Source organism: Podarcis tiliguerta, assembly GCF_965153285.1.
Source record: "Podarcis tiliguerta genome assembly, chromosome: Z".
Classification (NCBI taxonomy): domain Eukaryota; kingdom Metazoa; phylum Chordata; class Lepidosauria; order Squamata; family Lacertidae; genus Podarcis; species Podarcis tiliguerta.
Genome location: NC_139553.1, coordinates 20,987,873 through 21,009,566, shown reverse-complemented (window position 1 = coordinate 21,009,566; position 21,694 = coordinate 20,987,873). Strand labels below are relative to the sequence as shown.

Genomic DNA, 21,694 nt, shown 5'->3' with positions numbered 1-21,694 from the left:
GAGAGACTCTCTCCCCTTTCTTCCTTGTCATTGTAATCAAATCTGTGTTTTAGCTTGTTCCTGCTGACGTCTTCATCTAGGTCCACTTCACCCCACCTGTGTGAACACAGAATAAAAACAATCTTTGTTGGAGTTGATGTGGGCATCTTCCTTACTCTGGCACAACTTTTTCCTGTAATAAAGCCATGGCACTGGAACATAAGAATTCTAGAGAAATCCTGTACACAATCTGCTGGTTGATTTAGCACCTGCAAAATGAAAGAAATGAGCAACCAAAAATGAGTGTGTAGAGGCGCCCTTAGCCTTCCTGGTTCAGTGCTTCAGTATTGAGCCAAACCTCTGGGAAGTACGTAATACCATAAAAGGTAAAGGGACCCCTGACCATTAGGTCCAGTCGTGACCGACTCTGGGGTTGCAGCGCTCATCTTGCTTTATTGGCCAAGGGAGCCGGCGTACAGCTTAGTCATGTGGCCAGCATGACTAAGCCACTTCTGGCGAACCAGAGCAGCGCACAGAAACGCCGTTTACCTTCCCGCCAGAGCAGTACCTATTTATCTACTTGCACTTTGATGTGCTTTCGAACTGCTAGGTTGGCAGGAGCAGGGACCGAGCAACAGGAGCTCACCCCGTCACGGGGATTCGAACCGCCGACCTTCTGGTCGGCAAGTCCTAGGCTGTGTGGTTTAACCCACAGCGCCACCTGTGTCCCTAACATATGCCTTATTCAAGCATAGTGTACCAGGTTTGTTAGTACTTCCCCTATATGGGCTGAAGCATCCATACTGCAGGGGAATCGGGGCTGTAGCTTAGTAGCAGAGCATCTGCTTTGCTTGCATAAGGTCCCAGGTAGGGCTGGGAATGTGTGTGTGCCCCCACACCTGAAACCCTGGAGAACTGCTGCCAGTCAGTGCAGGTAATAGTAAGCTAGATGGACTAGTGGTCTGACTTTGGATAAGGCAGATTACTAATATTAATAGTATTGCTCTCCCTTCACCACAAATTATCTATTTCAGGTGCTGACACTGTACCTCCACACCATGAGGAGGAAGTGAGTTGCGGGAGGAGTTAGCTGCTAAGAGCAGTTATAATGAGCCGATTGCAGCCTCTGGGAGCTTGTGGCCAGGACTTGTAAACTGGGGCGTTTGTGAGGGCATTTTGATAGGGATGCCCAGAGTGTTATCTCACAGTGTATGTAGGACCAAGAGACATGAAGGAGAAGGGAGCTGCTGGAGCCATCTGGGCACCTTAGTTCAAGAAGAATATTGACAAGCAGGGGATGTGTGCAGAGAAGGGTGACCAAGATGATCAAGGGTCAGGAAACTAAGCCTTATGAGGAATGGTTGAGGGAGTTGGGTATGTTTACCCTCGGGAAGGGGAGACCAAGAGGATGACAGCCAGCTTCTTGGATGTAAGGAAAGTAGAAGATGGAGCATGCTTGTTTTGTCCTGTTCTGGTGGGTAGGACCCAAACCAATACGTTCAAGGAAGAACTTTATGACAATAAGAGTTTCTGACCGTGGAGCAGAGTCCCTCAGGGGTTGGTGGACTCTCCTTCTTTGGAGATTTTAAAGCAGAGGTTGGATGGCCATCGGTCATCGGTGCTTTAATTAAGATTCCTGCATTGCAGAGGGTTGGAGTAGAATATACAATACTTGGGGTCCCTTACAACTCTACAGTTCTATAATCTATGAACCTCAAATCCTTTGGAGCAATGCTTCCCAAAGTGGGTGATGGTGCCCACTGGGGGCAATGGGATTACCTTGGGGACACTTAACATGCAAGGGGGTGGTGCTGGAGGTGTAAATTGCTATCAGTCTTCGAAAAGCTGGTATCAGTGGATCAGGTTTATCAACTTCATTGAATTAATGAAGCCAAATAGTTTTAATTGGATTCTGTATAATTATTTGCTACTGTTTTTAACTTTTATTGTGCTACTTAACTGTTACTGTTTTTAATTAATGTGTTATCATTTTCTAATTGGATGAGCAGGACTGGGTTGCATCTCCCATTGTTCTCAGAAGATGAGAGTTAGGAGGTAGCAAAAAAGGTGAAAGAAGAAACAAATCAGAAGCGGAAGTTGGGGGAAGCCCAGGAGGGGAGGGAGAAAGGAATATATAGTAAATGTTATGAATATGAGATGTATGTAATGAATGAAAAGGGAAAATGAATTAAAAAAAATTAAAAAGAAAAAACAAATATTTCCAACAACAAAAGTGCAATGATGTGGTTAAACAGTGCCACCTGCTGCTTGGTAGTGGGAGTTTGTTTGCTTGTTTGTTTTAAAAAAACACATCACCACTACCATATTTACGCGATATCAAATCTAACTCATACCTCAGTTTTCAAAACCATGAAACAAAAATGTACTGTATTTTTCTGTGCAAAAGACGCCTCCATGTATAATACACCCCCTATTTTTTTTAAACCCCAAATTAAGAAATTAACTTGTTTAGCTTTTTTTTTTGGGGGGGGGGAGCCCGCTACTGCTGATCACTTGCCACAGCTACTGCCGATCACACACCTCGCCACAGCCGCCAATTGTCTGCCTGCTTGCCGCCACCGACAGCCCACCCACCCCCTTGCCGCAGCTGCTAATCACCTGTCCGCCTCGCCACAGCCGCCAATCCCCTGCCCAATTGCTGCAGCTACAGCTAATCGCCATCAGCCACCAATCACCCACTCAATCACTGCTGCCAATCTCCTGCTTGCTGCTGCCCTTAATCGCACATCCCCCCTCTGCATTCACTATCCGTGTTTAAGATGACACCCAATTTTTGCCTATTTTTTTTTTAGCAAAAAGCATTGTCTTATACACAGAAAAATACGGTATTTGCTGGTGCAATCAAATCTAATGCACACTCTAATTTTTGCAATGTTATTTGGCCAAAAAAAGGTGTGTATTCGAGTAAATACGATGAATATTTAAAGCGATATCATGACATTTTAAACCAGTGGTTCCCAAAGTGGGTGTCCTGCCCCCTAGAGGGTGGTGGGTTACTTAGGGGGCGCTAAGAGGCAGGGGGCAGTAGTAGTTGTTGAAGGTGCAAATGACTATCAGGCTTTGGAAAGCTGGTACCACTGGATCAAGTCTATCAGTTTTGTTGAACTAATTAAACTAAATAGTTTTAATTGCATTTTGAATAAATGTGCAATTAATTGTTACAGTTTTGAATTTTATGGTTCTCCTACCTTCCTCAGTGGGTTGTGAAGACTGCTGTTCTGAATAATGTTTTTTACAGGACAGGGAAGGTGACACCCAGAACCAAGGGGTTGGTGGCCCAAAAGTATGGAGCCACTGCTTTGGAGGCTGGAAAGTAGGAACTGACTGAGGCAATGGTTATGGATGCAATTGTTTTTCATTCTGGAAGAATTCATAAGTTATGTATGATACTAGCAACAAAAACAGACTAGGAAGGTATGAGAAACCCAGGGCTAGGTTCTGTTTCAGCAAATGAACAGTCCTGTATTAAACCTGCCATCATCTGAATGATAGAGAAGATTGCCAAACGTTTTGTCAACTCACCTTGATCGGGCCCAGCTCACAAATCCGTTTTGAAAGTCTGCACGTTTGTGGTTGAGCGGATGCTCTGTAAAGAAAACCTTTGCTTGCATTTGATTTGCTGCATCCATGCCTCCCCATACGGCAAGGTTGCCCCTGGAATGAGGTTGTCTCTAGTCTGCTGCGCCTTCAGGCACATGGCGAACAAGGACTTGAGCTCGGAACGGAAGCTGTCATTCAGCCAGCAGTAGATGAAAGGATTGTAGCAAGTGCTGCTCATGGCAAACCAATGAAGGACGAAATAGAGAGAGTTTTTGGTTCTGATGTTCATGGTGGAGATGAGCAGAACGTAGCAGTTGAGCGGGAACCAACAGAGGGCAAAAACCACCACCACCAGCACGAGCATTTTGATGCTTCTCTTCTTGTTGTTGTGATGGACGATGTACTGCTGTGTGGTGACATCCCCCACGGCATTGCGCAGCCAGAGCTTCTTGGCCAGCCGTGTGTAAGTGACGGAAATGATGAGGAGGGGCAAGAGGTAAAGGAGGAGGAAAGTGGAAAGGTCCACATATTTCTGCACCACCTCTGCTGGCTCAGGAAAATCTGGGAGGCACAAGCTACGAATAGTAGTTTCCCTTTGAAAACAAATAAACATTTATTCTGGATACGTAGTCAAGAAAACTTCAGAAATTTTTATGTAGCTTAACATAGCTGAGCATACTGATATGAGGGTTTTTTTGGGGGGGGGGAGGAAGGATGCGGTCTGGATGATATTTGTGGGTCCCTCTAGGGCCTGCTTGGACGCGGGTGGCGCTGTGGGTTAAAGCCTCAGCACCTAGGGCTTGCCGATCGTAAGGTCGGGGGTTCGAATCCCCGTGGCGGGGTGCGCTCCCGCTGTTCGGTCCCAGCGCCTGCCAACCTAGCAGTTCGAAAGCACTCTCGGGTGCAAGTAGATAAATAGGGACCGCGTTTCCGTGTGCAGCTCTGGCTTGCCAGAGCAGCGATGTCACGCTGGCCACGTGACCCAGAAGTGTCTTCGGACAGCGCTGGCCCCCGGCCTCTTTGAGTGAGATGGGCGCACAACCCTAGAGTCTGTCAAGACTGGCCCGTATGGGCAGGGGTACCTTTACCTTTACCTAGGGCCTGCTTAGAATCTAGGAGAAGAGGCTGCTGAACCAGCCAAACCAGCTCCTTTGCTGGCCAATTTAAGTGCTATTTACTGCATCCTAAGAGGTTGCTCTGTTGCCATAGAGTCTGTTTTATAATTCTGGATTGATAGAATTTCATTAATACCAAAAGTACATCTCTTCAATCTGTGGGATAACGAGCCTCATCTGGCATTGCCATACGTCCGGATTTCCCCCAACATATCTGGAATACTGCTGCCTCTAGCAGCATCTGGGTGGGAATCAATAAAATGCTGGGGGGAATCCGGTTGTATAGCAGGTCATGTCGACGGTGCAGTTTTTGCTGATTTTCCATTCAAAAAGCTCAAAAGCCACAAAAATAATAAATGCAATTTTGCCCAAAAAAGCTCAATAACTTTTCTGTCCAGATTTTCCCTGTTTGAAATATGGCAACGCTATCTTGTAACCAACATGCTTAAGTCTAATTAATGCATTAAGGGGTTAATTCTATAGAGTTAGCTTCCTGCCAGGCTTAGCTAGTTCACTCACCCTCACCTTGGGAAAAGGGTAATCAAGCCTATTGCTACCAGAGAAGCTCAGTTTTGAGCTGGTTGCTACAGTTCAGACTGCATGACTCTTACAAGCTATTCTTGTGTTCCTATATGAATAATTTTGGAACTTTTACCACAGTAACTATGCCAGGTTTTACTGCCTCTGTTTTCTGCCTGAATATATGTAAGGAAGGTGCCAGGAAAGCCTCCATGGGGAGAGCATTCCACGAACGTGGAACCACCACAGAAAAGACCCGTACACGTGTTGTCACCCCCCAGGCCTCTTGTGGAGGAGGCACATGAAGAAGGGCCTCAGATGACGATTGTAGAGTCTGGGTCGGTTCATATGAGGAGAGGTAGTCTGTGAGGTATTGCAGCCATTTAAGGCTTTATAGTTCAAAAACAGCACTTTGTATTGGGCCCAGAAACTGACTGGCAGCCAGCGCAGTCGGACCAGGATCATTGTAATGTTCTCAAACCATCTTGTTGTGGTGAGCAACCTGGCCGCCAAATTCTGCACCAGCTGAAGTTTTTGAACCACCTCCAGATTGCAAGAACTACAACTAGGTGTGATGGGGCCCTCGGTGCTAATGGGTGGGGCTTTCTCCCATTCACTCACCTCTGTACGGTAACTGATTTGTAAGAAAATCGATAGCTGTTATTACCAATAATTGGCTGCCTTGTGACTTGCAGCCCTAAGTATAATGCATTGCAGTAATCTAACCTAGAGGCATAGACAACAGAAGTTAGGCTATCTTCGTCCAGACAGGGGTGCAGTTGGGCCACCAAGCAGAGCTGGTGGAAGGCACTCTGCACTAGGGCTGGGCGATGTATTGATACAGTGTCCAAAACCGGTTTGAAGTTCACATCGTGGTAATGGTTTCATAATAGCTGACATGGCAATATATCCTGAATCACAATGTGTGTGTGAACTATGTAAAAAATTACGATGTGGGGAAAACCGTGAAGCTGGTCATCGATTTTCTCATTATTCCTGCTGCATTATTCCTTGTTGCTCTGCTGCCTCAGCTCTCCCCTGCCTCGTGCAGACGGCAGGGAACCACAATAACAGGCGCTGAAGAAAGCAGCCTACCTGGGAACTTTCCTCAGTAATACTGACGCCATGAGCTTCTTGTTTTTAAGCTCAGGGGCCAGGCTGGTAGGTGGTTGAGGGAGATGCCGGTAGCTCCTTCCCCCTCCATCCTTTCTCCTTATTTGGACTCTCTCTGCTCATCCGAAGGTGCCTCCTAACACCTGCCCTCTGCCAGGGCCCTTGCAGAACTCCTTGTGCCTCACCTCCCCCCCCCACCCCCCATGTCGCTGCCAAACCCTGTGTTTTGAACCACTGCTTGGTCCCACTGAAATTAAACTGTATGCAGTATGCAAGCTCGGATTACTCTGAGATCCTTCTTCCCATTTCACCTCTCTTCTAATCCATTCTTGTCCTACAGATATTGTCACTGCATAATTTTTTTCATGGCTTGATTCACATCTTTAATATCCTGTTTTCAGCCTCCTGAACTGCAGTGACGTTGTGCTGCAAAGGGAAGTTCCACACACACTGGCTGTTGTGCGAAGCGAGAATGGAATGACAATAGATTCCCCAGAACTACTGCTCTCATTCTGTTGTTCCTTGCCAGATGAATATCGGTTACTCGATTTTAAAAGAGTAGGGGGCTAATCTCAGGGAAGGTGTGGCTGAGTTGGTGCCATCCAGGTGTCATACTGAGCTCCCATCAGCCCCAGACAACACAGTCCAAGGTTAGGGATGATGGGAGTTGTGTAGCACACCAACATACTGTTGTGAGTCCTTTCCCATTTGGGGGGTCCTGCCCAGTGAAGGTTGGAATCTAATAGAGGAGGAAGTTGCTAAACTGGTCAGACCTTTTCTTTGTAAGACGATGACCTTAGCTGCCCACTCAATGGTCCTCATCAGCACCCCAAAAGAATAAGCTGGGTTGCAAGAACAACAACTAGGTGTGATAGGGCCCTCGGTGCTAATGGGTGGGGCTTTCTCCCATTCACTCACCTCTGTACGGTAACTGATTTGTAAGAAAATCGATAGCTGTTATTACCAATAATTGGCTGCCTTGTGACTTGCAGCAACTCAGAATCATAAATGCAAATGACCAAAGGAAATGGCTTTGAAAGCCGCAAAAGCAGTAACACTTAAAATATGAAGCGAGCAAGGTGTGCTGCTTTAGGCTGGAATCTGACTAATTGTAAATAAGCGATCAATGCACTCAGAGGTGCCCACCTCCGAGCCCCCTGCTGCCCCTTTGCCTCTTAGCAACTCCCCACCTCCCAGGGGACATTGCCACCTACTTTGGGAATCACAGGTGTAGGCAGTATTCAGCTGGATGGGTGCATGGCCTGACTCGGTATAACACACCTTGCTGTATTCCACCTACAGAATGGAAGTTGCCTAATCCAGCCTCCTGCCAATGTAGGAAATCCACTCCTGTGGCCATCTTTGGTAGGAGGTGAAGTTTGCTTTTTATTTTTTATTTTTTAAAGTAACACATAGTTTGACAGGAGAGAAAAGAAAAGGGTAGGTTAAAAGACTCACCTATAATTATAAATGAAGAGCTTTTGGTAGATAGCATGGGGTAATGAAAAGCAGGCTGCCATCATCCAGATGCTGGAAATGGCCAGTGCTCCTTTAGTCAGTGACATCCTTGGCTTGAGTGGGTTGAGGATGACCTGGAAGAAAGGATGCCTCACAGTGATTCTCCTCTCTGCAGACCAGGGGTGGGTAAAGTGCAGGCCATACCCATACCCATATAAAGCGCCCCATAAATGTAATTGCCATGGTTGGGCACTATCTGCACCATGCATTTAAAGCACTGTGACCCCATTTTAAATGGCCACAGCTTCTCCCAAAGAATGCTGGGAACTGTAGTTTGTTAAGGGTTCTCACAGTTGTTTGGAGACCACCTCCCCCCCCCAACTATATTTCCCAAAGCAGTTAACAACCAGTCTGTCTTCCCAGGGAACTCTGGGGATTGCAGCTTTGCGATAGGAATAAAGGGGTCTCCTAAGAACTCTCAGCACCCTTGACAAACCACTTCCCATGATTCTTCGGGGAAAACCATGACTGCCAAAAGCAGTGACTCCTTTTTTTTGGGCCACCCCCTCATTCCATAAACTCACCCCAGTGCTCCCTATTCTACTCTACAAAGGGCATTTTTCAGAATAGTGGTTTGCACAGCCCACTAAGGAAGATAGGAACAGCATAAAAATCAAAACAGTACCAATTAATTGCACATTTATTCAAAAGCCAATTAAAACTAGTTTAATTCATTCAACAAAGCTGATGTGGATAGTTCAATTGGTAAGAGTGTGGTGCTGATAACACCAAGATTGCAGGTTTGATCTCCAAATGAAACACCTGCATATTCCTGCATTGCAGTGGGTTGGACTAGATGATCCTCAGGGTCCCTTCCAACTCTACAATTCTAAGTTGGCGACCATGGCTGCATCTAAGTTAGTGATGGACTTGATCCAGTGGTACCAGCTTTTCAAAGTCCGATAGTCATTTGCACCTCCCACAACCAATACTGCCCCTCTGCCTTTTAGCATCCCCTAGTTACTCCCACTGCCCTCTAGGGGGCAGTACTGCCCACTTTGGGAACCACTGGTCTAAACGGTCATGATACTGCTTTAAATATATAGTGCAGAAGTTTTAAAAATCTCCCACTCCCACTACCAAGCAGAGCGTGGCGCTGTTTAACCCCATCACTGCACTTATGTGGTTGGAGAGATTTAACCCACATCTCTGTAACCAGTGCAATTCAGGCCCACTCATCCAATCAGTCTTGACAATGGAGGCTCTTGACCTTCATTATCGTGCTGGTGCGAATCTTGAATCAGAGACAGTGCTTTGAGTTCTGAAGTCCTGCCTCTTCTTACTGCATTAGACATAAAGGGGCTGGGTGATCATGCAAGAATATCGGCATAAGCAACCACCATTATCAGCTTCTTGCTAATGGAAAGCTGTTGGCTGAAGTCTGCAATCCATGGGAGGTGCACAGACTTGGCTGAAGATGGGCAGCAGAGTTACCTGCAAGTCCGTGGTCTCCAGTTGATGCTCAGCACATAAAAGGGAGTGCTGTGTTTCTAGTGGTCTGCCCGTGTGGGCAAAAGCCATGTAACTCTCAGAGGAGTGGCTAACGTTAGGCTGAAGAAAGGCAGCCATCCCTGCTGCAGACAATCTGCAAAGCTTACCTCACTGCCACCAGCACATGACAATCTGGTGCTTTTAATGCTGCCAATGCTTGACTTATTAGGGAGATGGCCTCAATAATAATAGAACACTTTCTCTGAACACTCAGGGGAATATTTCGGTATTCACTTCCTAAGTCTGCAATTTCTTTCTACCTTCTTTCAGTGTCACAATGTTCAATTAATCATTTTCCCTACTGAGCTGATATTATAATACACATTGTTAGCTTACTGATGAACACAGTACCTCAGTTAATGAAAGAAGCTCCTAAGACACTCCAACTTTTTTTTTTAACTGTTTCATCTTCCTGTGAGTATATTCTCCAGGAGTTAAACAAAACCCACTATCAAACGGCTATCAGCCTATTATCCTGCATTGCAGATTCTGCACTGATGGGGGAGGGAGGTGAATTTGATGATCTCATAGGTCCTTTCCAACTCCATGAGTCCTTAATAATCATGGAGCCAGTGTAAACAATCTACCAGATGCTTGATAAACCATGTAATTTTGCTGCAGGACATTTATCAAGAAGTGCAAAACAACGGTCAGTTATTGTACATGAATATGTGTGAGAGCTGAACCTCTTTATTCTAATATAGACCAATAGTGCCATCTAGAGCTAAGAACGCTGCATGGAATCAATATCCTTGGTTTCATTTCATTTTATCCTTTCTTTCCTATAATAGCAAACTGGTCTGAATTGACTAGTTCTTTCGTAATGGAAGTTCAACACCATTAGGAAGCCGAACCATCCTCTATGCACATTTCTGATTAGTGGTTGTTGGCATCTATCTGTCTTGAGAGACAATGCACTGTACCTTTGGGGGTGAAGTCAAACTGCTGTGTTAGCAACACCAAAGTGACCTCCCTGGGTTGTAAGTCTAGGCAGTGTGCATGGAGGTCCTGACAAGACCCGCCCCCCTTGGTGTCACTGATGCGGTCCAAAGGAAATCAGAGCAATATGTTTGGCACCCCAGGAGTTGCTGAAAGGAGGCGTACAAGGCGCTGTCCAACTGTCTTAGGGACTGCACTCCGGATTTGTGTTGGGTCCAGCAGAGGTTTAGGGTCAGAGTTTTCCTTCCCCTGGATGCACTACCTTCTCAGGTAGATGAGTCCCATCTGCCCCTCACTTCCATCTACAACACATGCAGAAACTGCCTTCTTGAGGTCTATTGGGTCCACTCAGTCCACAACAGCCTGTTTTCACATGCAGGGGAAGTCCCCAACTCATCAAGGATTTGAGACCCATTGGCTGCCCCTCACCTGGTTTAGCTTGCCCGTCAAAGCTGTTCCTGGGGTGTAGCCAGGGTGGGGTCTTATGCTGACAGCTTCTAGGACCCACAAGTGAGAGCTGAGTGCAGGGTGGGGACCAAAGGTGGACAAACTACCTCAGAAAATGCACAACATGTCATCCACCAGAGGTACCACCCCTCCCCTAACACCCTAGACACAGCTTCTGATTGATACCTAACCACTTACATGAGAGATGGAGCTTATTTCACCATTGGTTCAAACTACAGTCCAGGCAGGCGCCTTTTTCTGGTCCCAAACTATAATAAATGTGTGACATATGCTTTAGTCCTTTGTCTCCTTTGGAACCATGAAAACCGGAGATATTCTGCAAAGGACTAACACTTTCCTAGGCTGCCTTCTTTCCAGGAGCTCTGCATGTTTTCTGACACCCAAGACAATACTCAAATAGGCAAAATGTAATTAGCTAAATTAGATTGCCTTTAAAAATGTTATTTGGAAGTCTCTTTCTGTGTGATTTGTTGCATTCCTTTCCCCCTCTGAAATAAAGTTACTTATATACCATGACAGTTGGCTTTATTGGTTTTAAAAAGGCTTTTCTCTGTAATACAGGCAACCCCCATTTTGTACGGGGGGGGGGAGGGAATGCATTCTAGGCATTCATGTATGTTGGCGGAGCACGCATAAGCCAAGCCCACCCCATCCTGTCATGCCCTGTTATGCCCCACCCTCTTCCAGGTCCAAATGACCCGCAAATCAGTGGTCACACAATAATTGAACGTGTGCAAAATAACCACTGTCCAGGCTGTTTTTCACCTGACCAGATTGGATGGATGAGCTGCAGTACCCTTCCCTGACCATTATGGGAAAGGGCCATAGCTCAGTGATAGACCACCTGCTTTGCTGCATGCAGGGAGGTCCCAGGTAGAATCTCCAATGGCATCTCCACTTAGTGCTGGGAAAGATTCCTGTCTGAAACCCTAGGAAGCCACGGTCAGTCAGTGTAGACAGTACTGAACTAGACAGACCAATGTTCTGATATTGCTTATACTCCCAAGTGACCACTCCTAACAAATACATACATACACACACTGGCTGTTTATTATGGTGGGCAATTTCAATTTCCTTGTGTCCTTAGGGCACCCTTTCTCCCACTGCCCACTCCACAACTTTGTGTAGTGAAGACTAAAGGCAAAATAGCATTAGTTTCAGGCATAGGAGCCAACCTCTAGGGCCCAAAGTCCCTCCAGCCACCCCCCCAATAAAATATTTGAGGGGGCCAGGGTTCCCCAAAGTTGATGAGCATTGACATTCAAATGGTGTGCATGTGCTACACCTTGTGATCAACTATGCAGGACAGGGATAATTGACAGGGATCAATTGTACCTCCCCCCCCCCCATATTTTATTCAAGTTGGCACCCCTGGTTTCAGGACTCCTTTTGCAGGGGGAGGTGGGGGATGGAGTGGGGTTTCATACCTGATGCCGGTCCAGGGCTATAGCTGTCAGGGTCAGGGTGGAGACGTGGAGAGAGCAATACTGCACAAAGCGGCTGACATGGCACATGCTTTCCCCAAAGACCCACGTGCTGTTCACGAACCGAACCTGCGGAAGAGACTGGCAAGAATAATGGGGCCAGCAGAAGATTTGTGGCTAACAACTAGGATTCACTTGGTACAGTCAAGCACATGGGGTTTCCATCGGCACATGGGGTCAGGAGGACCTCTGTCCATTTGTGAAAGTTCGCAGAGATTAAAATAGGGACTTCTGTCCATTTTTTACTTGATCTGACTGTTTGCTTGCCAGGTGGCAATGGGAGTGGAATAGTACCCTCCTACCAACTCTCAGCACCTTTAACAAACTACAGCTCCCAGAATTCTTTGGGAGAGCCATTTATTTATTAATTTTATAAGATTACAGTATTTATAGTCCACTTGTCATTGAATGTTTTCTCTCAGAAAGGGGAACAAAGTTTATAAAAATAAACATAGAAAAATATCCACCAAAATTACAAAATCATATAAACAGGACCAATAAATAACCAAACAATTCTATCATAAGGCAAACAAGCAAAATCACTGCAACATAAACTAATATTTCTAATTTAATGAAATATGAGCAATTCGGCCAGGCAGGGGTGGGCAGATGGATTTGCTGGCCTCCTCCAGCTCTCCCATGAACATTTAAAGTGGGATCACAGTGCTTTAAATGTATGGTGTGAACAAGACCCTGCGTGTCTGTCCAGCACATCAAATGCAAATGCAAGGCAATGACTTAATCCAGGCAGTGACCTCCTCCCTTTCTGGTCTGGGGGCATGGCAGTTTGGTGAAGGACTTACCAAAGTGAAAGGTGTGTTGAGCAAGGTGATCATGATATCAGACATGGCCAGGTTGGCAATGAAGAGGCTGGTGGCCGAATGCATCCTCCTCCTCCTCCTCCTCTTCTTCATCACCACATGGCATACCAGCAAGTTACCAAAGAGAGATACAATGATGATGATTGTGTAGGCCACAATGAGGAGAGCTTTCATGGTGGGCTTCTGCGACTCCGGCTCATATTTAGCTAGCTCAGCAAACTTCTCCCACTCAATGATCTGGCTCTCTGTCCAGTTGAAGGGTGTGCCATTCTTGGCTTGGTAGAGTAACATAAACTTGGCCAGAGAAAAATTGCATTTGGACTCCTGAGGAGGACATGGGAAGTGAGGTGAATGGGATAGAGGGAAGAGCATGTGAGAGAGGTGGTCTTCCAGCCAGCTGGAGCCTTGCATGGAGACAGGCTAATTTAGCAGGAGGCGTTTGTTCCAGCAAGTGGGACTAAATAGCAGAGAGAGAGAGAGAGAGAGAGAAACTTTTTAGCCAACTCAGGTTGGGGGCAGCTGTCAGGACAAAGGCAGCATTTAAATATCCAAGTTGAAATAAGTCTTGAGGTGCATTAAATATGTTTTGTAGCACACTGTCAGAAAGGCACTAGTGTGTCATTTGACAAAAAATGTGGACAGTAAAAGTGGAGCTGGGAGAATCTGGTGTGCTCATTTTTCTTTTGCATGCTGAAAGGCAGCACATATGTGCACAAAAATAAAGAAAAATGGCATACGGCAGAGCACACACAAATCATGGAGAAAAATCAGGTGTGCAGCTTTAATTGGTCATCTTGAGTCGTTTTGTGCTACCCGTTATTGAGGCATTCAGTCTTCCAACTTCTGAGAGTGCCCTACAGTGTTTTGTTCTCCCCCCTTCCTTTTTTCAAAGCACTTTACCCTCCTATTTGCTTTGTCAATTTTTTTGAAGCACAATTCTTCTAAAATGTGTATTTCCCCCTCCCTTCTTTATAATTCTCTTCCCAGCTGCAGAATCTGTGAATGATATCAGGGGAAAACATTAACATTATGCTGATAGATTTGATTTTTTCTTTTCTGTACAATAATGCAGAACTATGCAAATTGCCTTGATAACAGGTCGCCTGACATATTCAGAGATGAGCTTGGATCAGTGTCCTAAACAGGGAACAAGCTGGCTTCTGACACCATAAGTTCACCTCTGTTTTCTTTTCTTCCTGCATTCCATGTTCTTCTTCAGTACAGTATAAAATGAAGGGTAATTTATTTAGTTTTTTGCTTTCAATTACATTTTTCAATCAGCAGGCAGCCAGATGACCAGATGAGGCATGATTGTAACTCTGTACAAACTGAGCAAGGATTGATAACAAAGAGTTCTTGTGACTAGACTGTGAAAATAAATTGTCCATTTCCAGAACATGTTCCTCCCAATAGTCAACATTACTAGCTCAGAACGATCAGGAAACCTAGTTCTAAAGCAAAAGTCTATAAAGTAAGCACCCCCCCTTCCTGAAACTCTGTGGTTAGGGTTGTTCAGACAGTTGCCATGGTTTCAGGGGTGCCAACTTGAATAAAATATTGGTAAGCTCTGCCCCACATAATTTATCACAAGATGCGGTGCATGCACACCATTTGAACGATAATGCCCATCAATTCTGCCCCCCCCCCCAGCTCTGATATGTTCTCACGAGATATCATGGAGCCATCCAAGTTCCCATGAGATCTCCCAGCACCACCCCTGGCAGAGAGCTCAAATGTTCTTTTTGTGCCAGGAAAACCTTGCATACATTTAATTTGCTCAATTTCAACCAGCCAGACTTGGACCACACAAGCTTGAAACCACACAAATTAAAAATGTGTAAGATGCAATCATACTGTAGTGCTATGTAGACGTAGAGAAACAAACCTAACTTTAAAAAAAGTACTACCTGTGCTCCCTTTTGTCTACCAGAGTAATCCAGGATGCTAAAGGGAGAACAAATAATCCTTCAAAAGTTGTTTATATACTATTCATTCATTAATTCTCGGCCCTTCAGGTGTGGGGGGAGAACCAAGTCTCCGAAGCAGCTTTCATCAATCTCTAGTAAGCTACCATAGTCCCTGCCCCTCAGGTTTACAATCTAAAAGACACAACACAAAAGGAAAAGAGGTTGGACTGGAAATGGGGAAAAAGGCAAACTCAGAAACCAGTTCTCAGGTACAATACGTGCTATTTTTCTAGAAAAAGCAGAACTCACCATGAATGCCTCCCTTATTCTTTTAGAATGGCAATGGTGCCCACTTGAGAGGTGCCAGAACTAAGTTCCAGTGAGTTCTGGCAGAGGGAACAAAAGCCCTGGATATAATATTTTTTAAAGTGCTCCTCCTGACAGGGAGACACAAAGCAAGCTCTCTGCAGTTGTTCCTTCTCTGCCCAGTGGAAAGGGCCGAGAGGCTCTTCAGAGAGTGCTGCCCTTCCAGTCTGCAGTCCCAGGAGAACAGTGCTTTCCTCTTCCACCCACCTAAATTGTTACGATTGGGAGGCAATGCTCACCAACATTCAGTTAAAACCCAGAAAGAACACAGCAGACAAAGCCAGCAATCAAGTTTGGAGAGTCAGCTTTTATGTCTTACCAGAAGGAGATGCAATGGCACAGTACAATCCCACACAAGGTTGTTCAGATCCAAATCCCCCTAAGCTCAATGGGTTTTACTGACCTGGGGGTAAGTGTGTTTAGGCCTATAGTTTAACTAACTACTGCTGAAAATCAGCCCCATTAACTACAAACCCCTAAATTTGGGATCCACTCCAAACTTGTACCAAAGTTTAGCACGTTTTTTGCAGTGAAAACCTTGCGTCTTGTAGCACCCCACAAACTGAGCAATTGAACATCAAACACGGGGTTCAAACTTAACTACAAACCCCAAAATTTGGGCACCAGGAATTATGTTTTAAGTGACCACTGCACCTTATTGGCTTTGCCTGGTACATTTTTATGAAATGAATGGAACAAAAATTCCCACTTATTTAAAAGGTGCATGTTTCTAGATTACATTTCTTGTGTCTTAAATATGTGGCTTGTGTGTTGTAAGGAGCCCTTACAAACTAGCTATTTATTGGGTATTCATTCTGACTTGCTTGCACAAAGCTTCCTCAGAGGCTAGATTATATCTGGTCTTTATTAAGCATTCATTGTGATATGCTTGTGGGATGGTTACATGACAATGAGAATTTGTCTGGCATCCATCCTAATTCACTTGAGATGTCTTTAAGCATCTTCATGTTAGTCATTCATTCACTCCACGTTTTACTGTGAATTTCCCTGTCAGTTTCCAAACCAAAAGTCCTTTTCTCAAAGAAGAAATAAAGTAGATTTGCATGTCCTGGTGCAAAACAGCACCTATTTACTTTAAATGATCTACTTGAATCAGTACTGCAAAATACTGACAGCTCAGACATTAAATTGGTTCAGCAAATCATCCCTTTGTCTGTTGAAGTGCATTTCTGCTGTGAATTTTCCCAGTTATATTTTTTAAAATACTCACGTAATCTGTTTTAAATTGTGTTATAAAACTGATAACCGCATACCTACAGGTAACATTTTTTTTACCAGTCATGAATCAGCAGTAAGAGTAAGATTCTATGCAACAAACAAGAAGCAACTGTGTGTACAGCCTCATACACAGAATATAATTGTAGAGTTGGAAGTGACCCCGAGGGTCATCTAGTCCAACCCCCTTTAATACAGGAATCTTGCCCATAGCTGTTCCTGGGTACCTGGAAATCTATTTTGTAATGCAATACAATGAAACATAGGTAGGAATGCACACATTATGGTGCACAAGTGAGTGGTTATCTTACATAGGAATGATAATTCATGCAGGAAATTGTCTTGGATGAAGCTACCCTAAGGCAGCAATCCTATATATCATTACTATATAACAAGCCCCATTGAAGATAGCAGAGGTTACTTCAAAGCAGGCAGGCATATGATTGCACAGTACATAATACTTCCGGCCATTGTTTGTCAGCTGAAGGCAATAACATTCTCTTTTCGCTGCACAATTATTAAAACTGAAAGTTATACACAAACAAAATCTAATTGCCTGGGACTTGTTTTCAAACTGCTTATCCTCAAGGAGCAGTTTCCACTGTGATTTATTTTTTTGTTGAGAACCCCCACTTATTTTTACACTTGTGCCTCTCCCTTTCACAGTAAGGCAGCTGCATCAACCAAGACCCCCATGTGTGGTGCAGAGAGTTATTGGGCATCTGGAGGGGCAGGCTCCTTTTACACAGGGCCCTCCCATAACATGTTAGACCTGGTTTTGCCATTACCTGCCCACCTTTTTAAGCATTGCAATGTACCTGTCTTCTGTACTAAAACATTGGACCCAGATATTGTAAGCAAAGTCACTTAAATAACCCAAATGCAGTTCCAGAAAGAAAAGTCCAGATAACACTTTACTGAGCAAACTGAACAGAGACAGTGTGTAATCTGAAGAAAAAGGAACAGAGAGGTTTTGTCTTTCTTAGTTCAGGCCTTGTACATAGCAGAGAGACATTCAGCCAAACACACAAATTAAAAAAAAACTCCCTCAGAACTACAGAGCCAATCAGAATGATCATGTCACTCTGCCTGGTTGCTATGTGACACCTCCACCCACCCACCCCTTGGCTTTAACAGACTGTAACAGTAAAATAATTTACTACTAAGTTACAAACTGAACAATCACTGCTGTTGCACTTCCAACAGATACTTCAAGGACCATCTGCCCCAGGAGCCTGCCCTTTCCCAGGTCTCTATGCCATTAGAGGTCTGATGGATGGTGAACAGAGAAGGGGCCTTCTCTGTGTTGGTGCCCCAGCTCTGGAATTATTTCCCTCAGTACAACCTTCCCTATTTATATAATAGGGGCCTCCTAATAGGTGTCTCTCTGCACCCTTGACAAACTACAGCTCCCAGAACCCATGGGTATTTAAAGTGGTATCATATCATTTGAAATATATGGTGCGGATGTGACCTTTGACAAGCTATTATTGCTTTTTGCGCCCTTCCCCTTAACCTTCTATATTCTGTAACTTGTATACTGTACTTGTAGCCTGTCTACTGTAAATAAATTATATTTGATTTGATGTTTGAGTTTGAAACTGCTAACCCAGGTGAATGAGGTTCAAATTAAACTTGAGGACATCGAGTGACCTGTGGAATTTGAGGGATTCCCGAATGTTCTGGGGGTGAGGTGGGGTGGCATTCTAGTTGCAGTGCTGATGCTCATCTAAGGGCTCTGGTCACACATGGAATGGGGAGATGGACAAGGCCATTGACTCCTAAGTGAGAAGGGGCCCTCTCTGGGCCATGACCACTACTGTCCAATCACAAATATCCCTTTATTGGGCAAGGTACTTGAGAAGGTGGTGCCAGTGCCTCTTTACGGAAGAAACAGATTCTCTGGATCACTTCAGTCTGGCTTTGATTTATTGGTTGAGTTTATTTCCACAATGAGCTGTGCCCAAGGCATTTTACAGCAAACATTCGAAACATCAAAACACAGAGCATGGGAGAGGCAAATACAGAACGTCAGTAACTTCAAAAGCGGCAAAAATCAACAATCTGGCAAACACAGAATAAATTCAATATTACAAAACAAAAGCAATCTATGCCCAAGTGCATTTATATCCCACCTTTCTATCCAAGGAACTCAAGATGGCATGCACAGCTCTCTCACGCTCCTCATTTAATCCCCACAACAACCCTGTGAGGTAGATTAAGCTATGGGGTCACCCACACTTCTGCTTGCCCTGTGCCTAGAAAGCAAGGGCCCAAGCGTTTTCCGCTTTGCCTGGCTCCTTTCCCAGGGAAAACCCACTTTTTAGTGTTAAAATCAGTGCAAATGTCAATCTAGAGAGAGCCCAATTGACGTTTGCTCCGATTGAGCGCTAAAGGGTGGTTTTCCTCAGAGGTTGTCATTTGCACACATGCAACAGCTCTCTCAAGTGTACATACCTCAGCTTAATTGCGGCTTGCATTTTAAAATCAGAGGGAAGCTGGTTTGAGGGAAAGTGCACCAACCAGCAATATTTTATAAGAAATGGCAGGATGCCTCTGGATCGTGGCTAATGCTGCTTGTACTCAGCTTCAGAAACCAGTTGAGGGAGAGCACTGGAACCAGAGCAAAGATTAATATGACAGGCTTTTTTGTACTGAGTCTACTAAATGCCTTGCCACTGTATATTTCCATGCCTAAGAATTATCATTCAGTTCATCTCCTCAGAAATAAAGCCGAAAGAAAGCTTTAGTGTACTGCGGTCTAGCAGAAAAAGTTAGATTTCAATGTAAGAGTCTGTTTCAGAATTGCCAGTGCAAACCTGGAGATGGAATGGCAATGTTATTATTTATTGCAATTTTTATGTCATGCCCTTTCTCCCAAAGGAGCCCAGGGTGGCAAACACCAAACAGCACTATTAAAAACCCAAAACAAAAGAATATTTAAAACACTTGGAAACTATTTTAAGCTTCTGAAACATTAAAAAACTTTTAAGAATGCCTTGAAACATATAAAGCATGGAAGGTCATACATTTCGCAAACAGCCTTTGAATGTGTGTCTATAAGAAAAGAAGTCCAGTGGCAGCACCAGACATTATTTTTTTTGAGGGTGCGTACAAAAGGGGCAAAGTACCGATATACGTCTAGATGGGTGAGTTTTATTCCACGTGTTAAGATCTCTGAATGAAAAATAAGGGTATAAGTTTGTGGCAGGAGTCCAGCAATCCGGGGGGTGGGGTGGGGGAGTGTGTGGGGGAGCTCCCTGCTGGGTGTGTGTGTCTGCCGTCTTCTCTCCCTCTGGTGATGCCCATGATAGAATCCAAATATAACAGAATATAATCATTGCAGAGGGTTGCTTTCAACTCTACGATTCTCTGATTCTGTATAAACATTCATACACAGCTGGAAATGTTAGACACATAGTATAGTCTAAAGAACCTTCTAATAGTGCTTACTACTACTACTACTATAATAGTACAGTTGTACCTCGGGTTACATACACTTAAGGTAACATATGCTTCAGGTTACAGACTCTGCTAACCCAGAAATAGTACCTCGGATTAAGAACTTTGCTTCAAGATAAGGACAGAAATTGCGCAGCGGTGGTGCAGCGGCAGCGGAAGGCCCCATTAGCTAAAGTAGTACTTCAGGTTAAGAACAGTTTCAGGTTAACAACAGACCTCCAGAACAAATTAAGTTCTTAACCCGAGGTACCACTGTAATAATATAGCTATTATTGTCTTTATTACACATTCAAGGCAAGATCTGTGCTACTTCAGAAACCACAATACATTATCTTCTAGCGTTACATGTTCAACGTAGTATCAAACCAACTCTGCAGTCGAGCCGCATCCTTTGAATTTAACTCGCCAGAAACATCCGAACACATGAATACAAAATTGTGCAAAAGCCGAGGGAATCTGCAGCAGCACAGGAATATTGATGCATGGGTGACAGGCAATGAAAACAATTCTACTTGTCCTTTTCACTTTACTCACCCTCTGGGAAGGAAGGGAACTGCTTCGGTTGATCCTGCTGGCTTTTCCACAGCCACCCAAACCTATGGCCCAAAGGAAAATGTTGAGCACTCTTTCCCTCCTCTGCTGATGAACTACTTCCCAATCTCTCACTGTGCCTTCTTGCAGGACACCCTGTTCTGCCTGCTCTTCCTCTAGTCCTGCAGAACACCAAACACACACAGTCCCTTCTAATCACTGGGCACATGTGCCTTAACTGGCCGGCCAATCAGAGATAGGCAGGAAAGTGGGCGAGGTGGGAGGGAGCTTGCTAGTAGTGAAGTGCTTGAGTTCCTTCTGTCATTTACAGGATGATGAGTGACACTTACAGTAATGCTTTTTACTACAAGAGGATAAGAAGGGATGGTGGTTCTGATCACTCAGTGCAAAAGAGGGAGAAATCCAAGGGTTGTTTTTAAACCACAGTGAAAACTGAATCTCATTTCCCTTTCAACTCACAGTTTGCAATTCTTCCCCACTCAACCCAATCCACACACACGTGTGCGTGTGTTTGTGTACTTTGTGAGAGCTGGGCTAGAAGCAGGCTGCAGGTAGAAGCCTGAGAGTGATAGCCATGCTTCATTTTTGCTGGAATCCAAGACTCTGACTATGGGAGAAGCAATACCTATTTTGGTTGGTAATCCTGCAAGCTCCTCCATCATAGACTCAGGTTGTATATGTGTGTAAATAAACCATATATCCTAAAGACACTACACTCTCCACTGTCCCTCATTCCAAGGAAACAACCCCAGGGAAGCACCTGGAATCCTCCAAGCACTGCTTGGAGATTGGGTTGGTGGGCAACATCTCAGATTAGAAAGTTGATCCTCAAATCACAGAAAAATCCAGCTAGTGTTTGCTTAGATGTACCGGTAAGTCCCATGGTATTCACTGGGATTTTTTCACAAGTAATGTGCACAGGAGTGATCAAAATGGAATGTCTGTCAATCTTAATTTTGCAATTTGATGGCAGCCTGTGGTGCTAATAATAGGGGCCTTCCAACCCTTGACTAACATTTCTCCAGAAGCTGCTGGAAGAAAGCGAACTACAGAATAAGCTCCACTGTGCTTATTAAACTTACTTTTAAATAAAGTTGCAAACTGTACAGTGAAACTGTCTCCAAAGGGTCTCCAAACACTAGAAAGTGTTTATGCTCACTTGT

The 21,694-nt window shown here is 44.6% G+C and overlaps 1 protein-coding gene across 1 annotated transcript; it reads right to left on the bottom strand.

Moving 5' to 3' along the window:
• Nucleotides 1-53: 53 nt before the first annotated feature.
• On the bottom strand, nt 54-20,629 carry LOC310669553 (G-protein coupled receptor 83-like). The gene is made up of 6 exons (XM_083423878.1): nt 20,514-20,629; nt 12,991-13,465; nt 12,131-12,256; nt 7,746-7,879; nt 3,523-4,133; nt 54-96 (listed from the first exon to the last, which is right to left on the bottom strand). Exons 2-5 carry the CDS (start codon nt 13,417-13,419, stop codon nt 3,539-3,541), a joined length of 1,284 nt encoding a protein of 427 aa, XP_083280004.1. The 5' UTR covers nt 13,420-13,465; nt 20,514-20,629; the 3' UTR covers nt 54-96; nt 3,523-3,538.
• Between the last annotated feature and the right edge of the window lie 1,065 nt (nt 20,630-21,694).

What these genes read in the sequence shown, in the direction of transcription:
- LOC310669553 (XM_083423878.1), bottom strand. Translation starts at nt 13,419, where the DNA reads ATGCAAGGCTCCAGCTGGCTGGAAGACCACCTCTCTCACATGCTCTTC. An exon ending in TCAACACACCTTTCACTTTG is followed by an intron (nt 12,257 to 12,990) that starts GTAAGTCCTTCA and finishes TCTCTTCCGCAG; the next exon opens with GTTCGGTTCGTGAACAGCAC. An exon ending in CTCTTCATTTATAATTATAG is followed by an intron (nt 4,134 to 7,745) that starts GTGAGTCTTTTA and finishes TTGTTTTCAAAG; the next exon opens with GGAAACTACTATTCGTAGCT.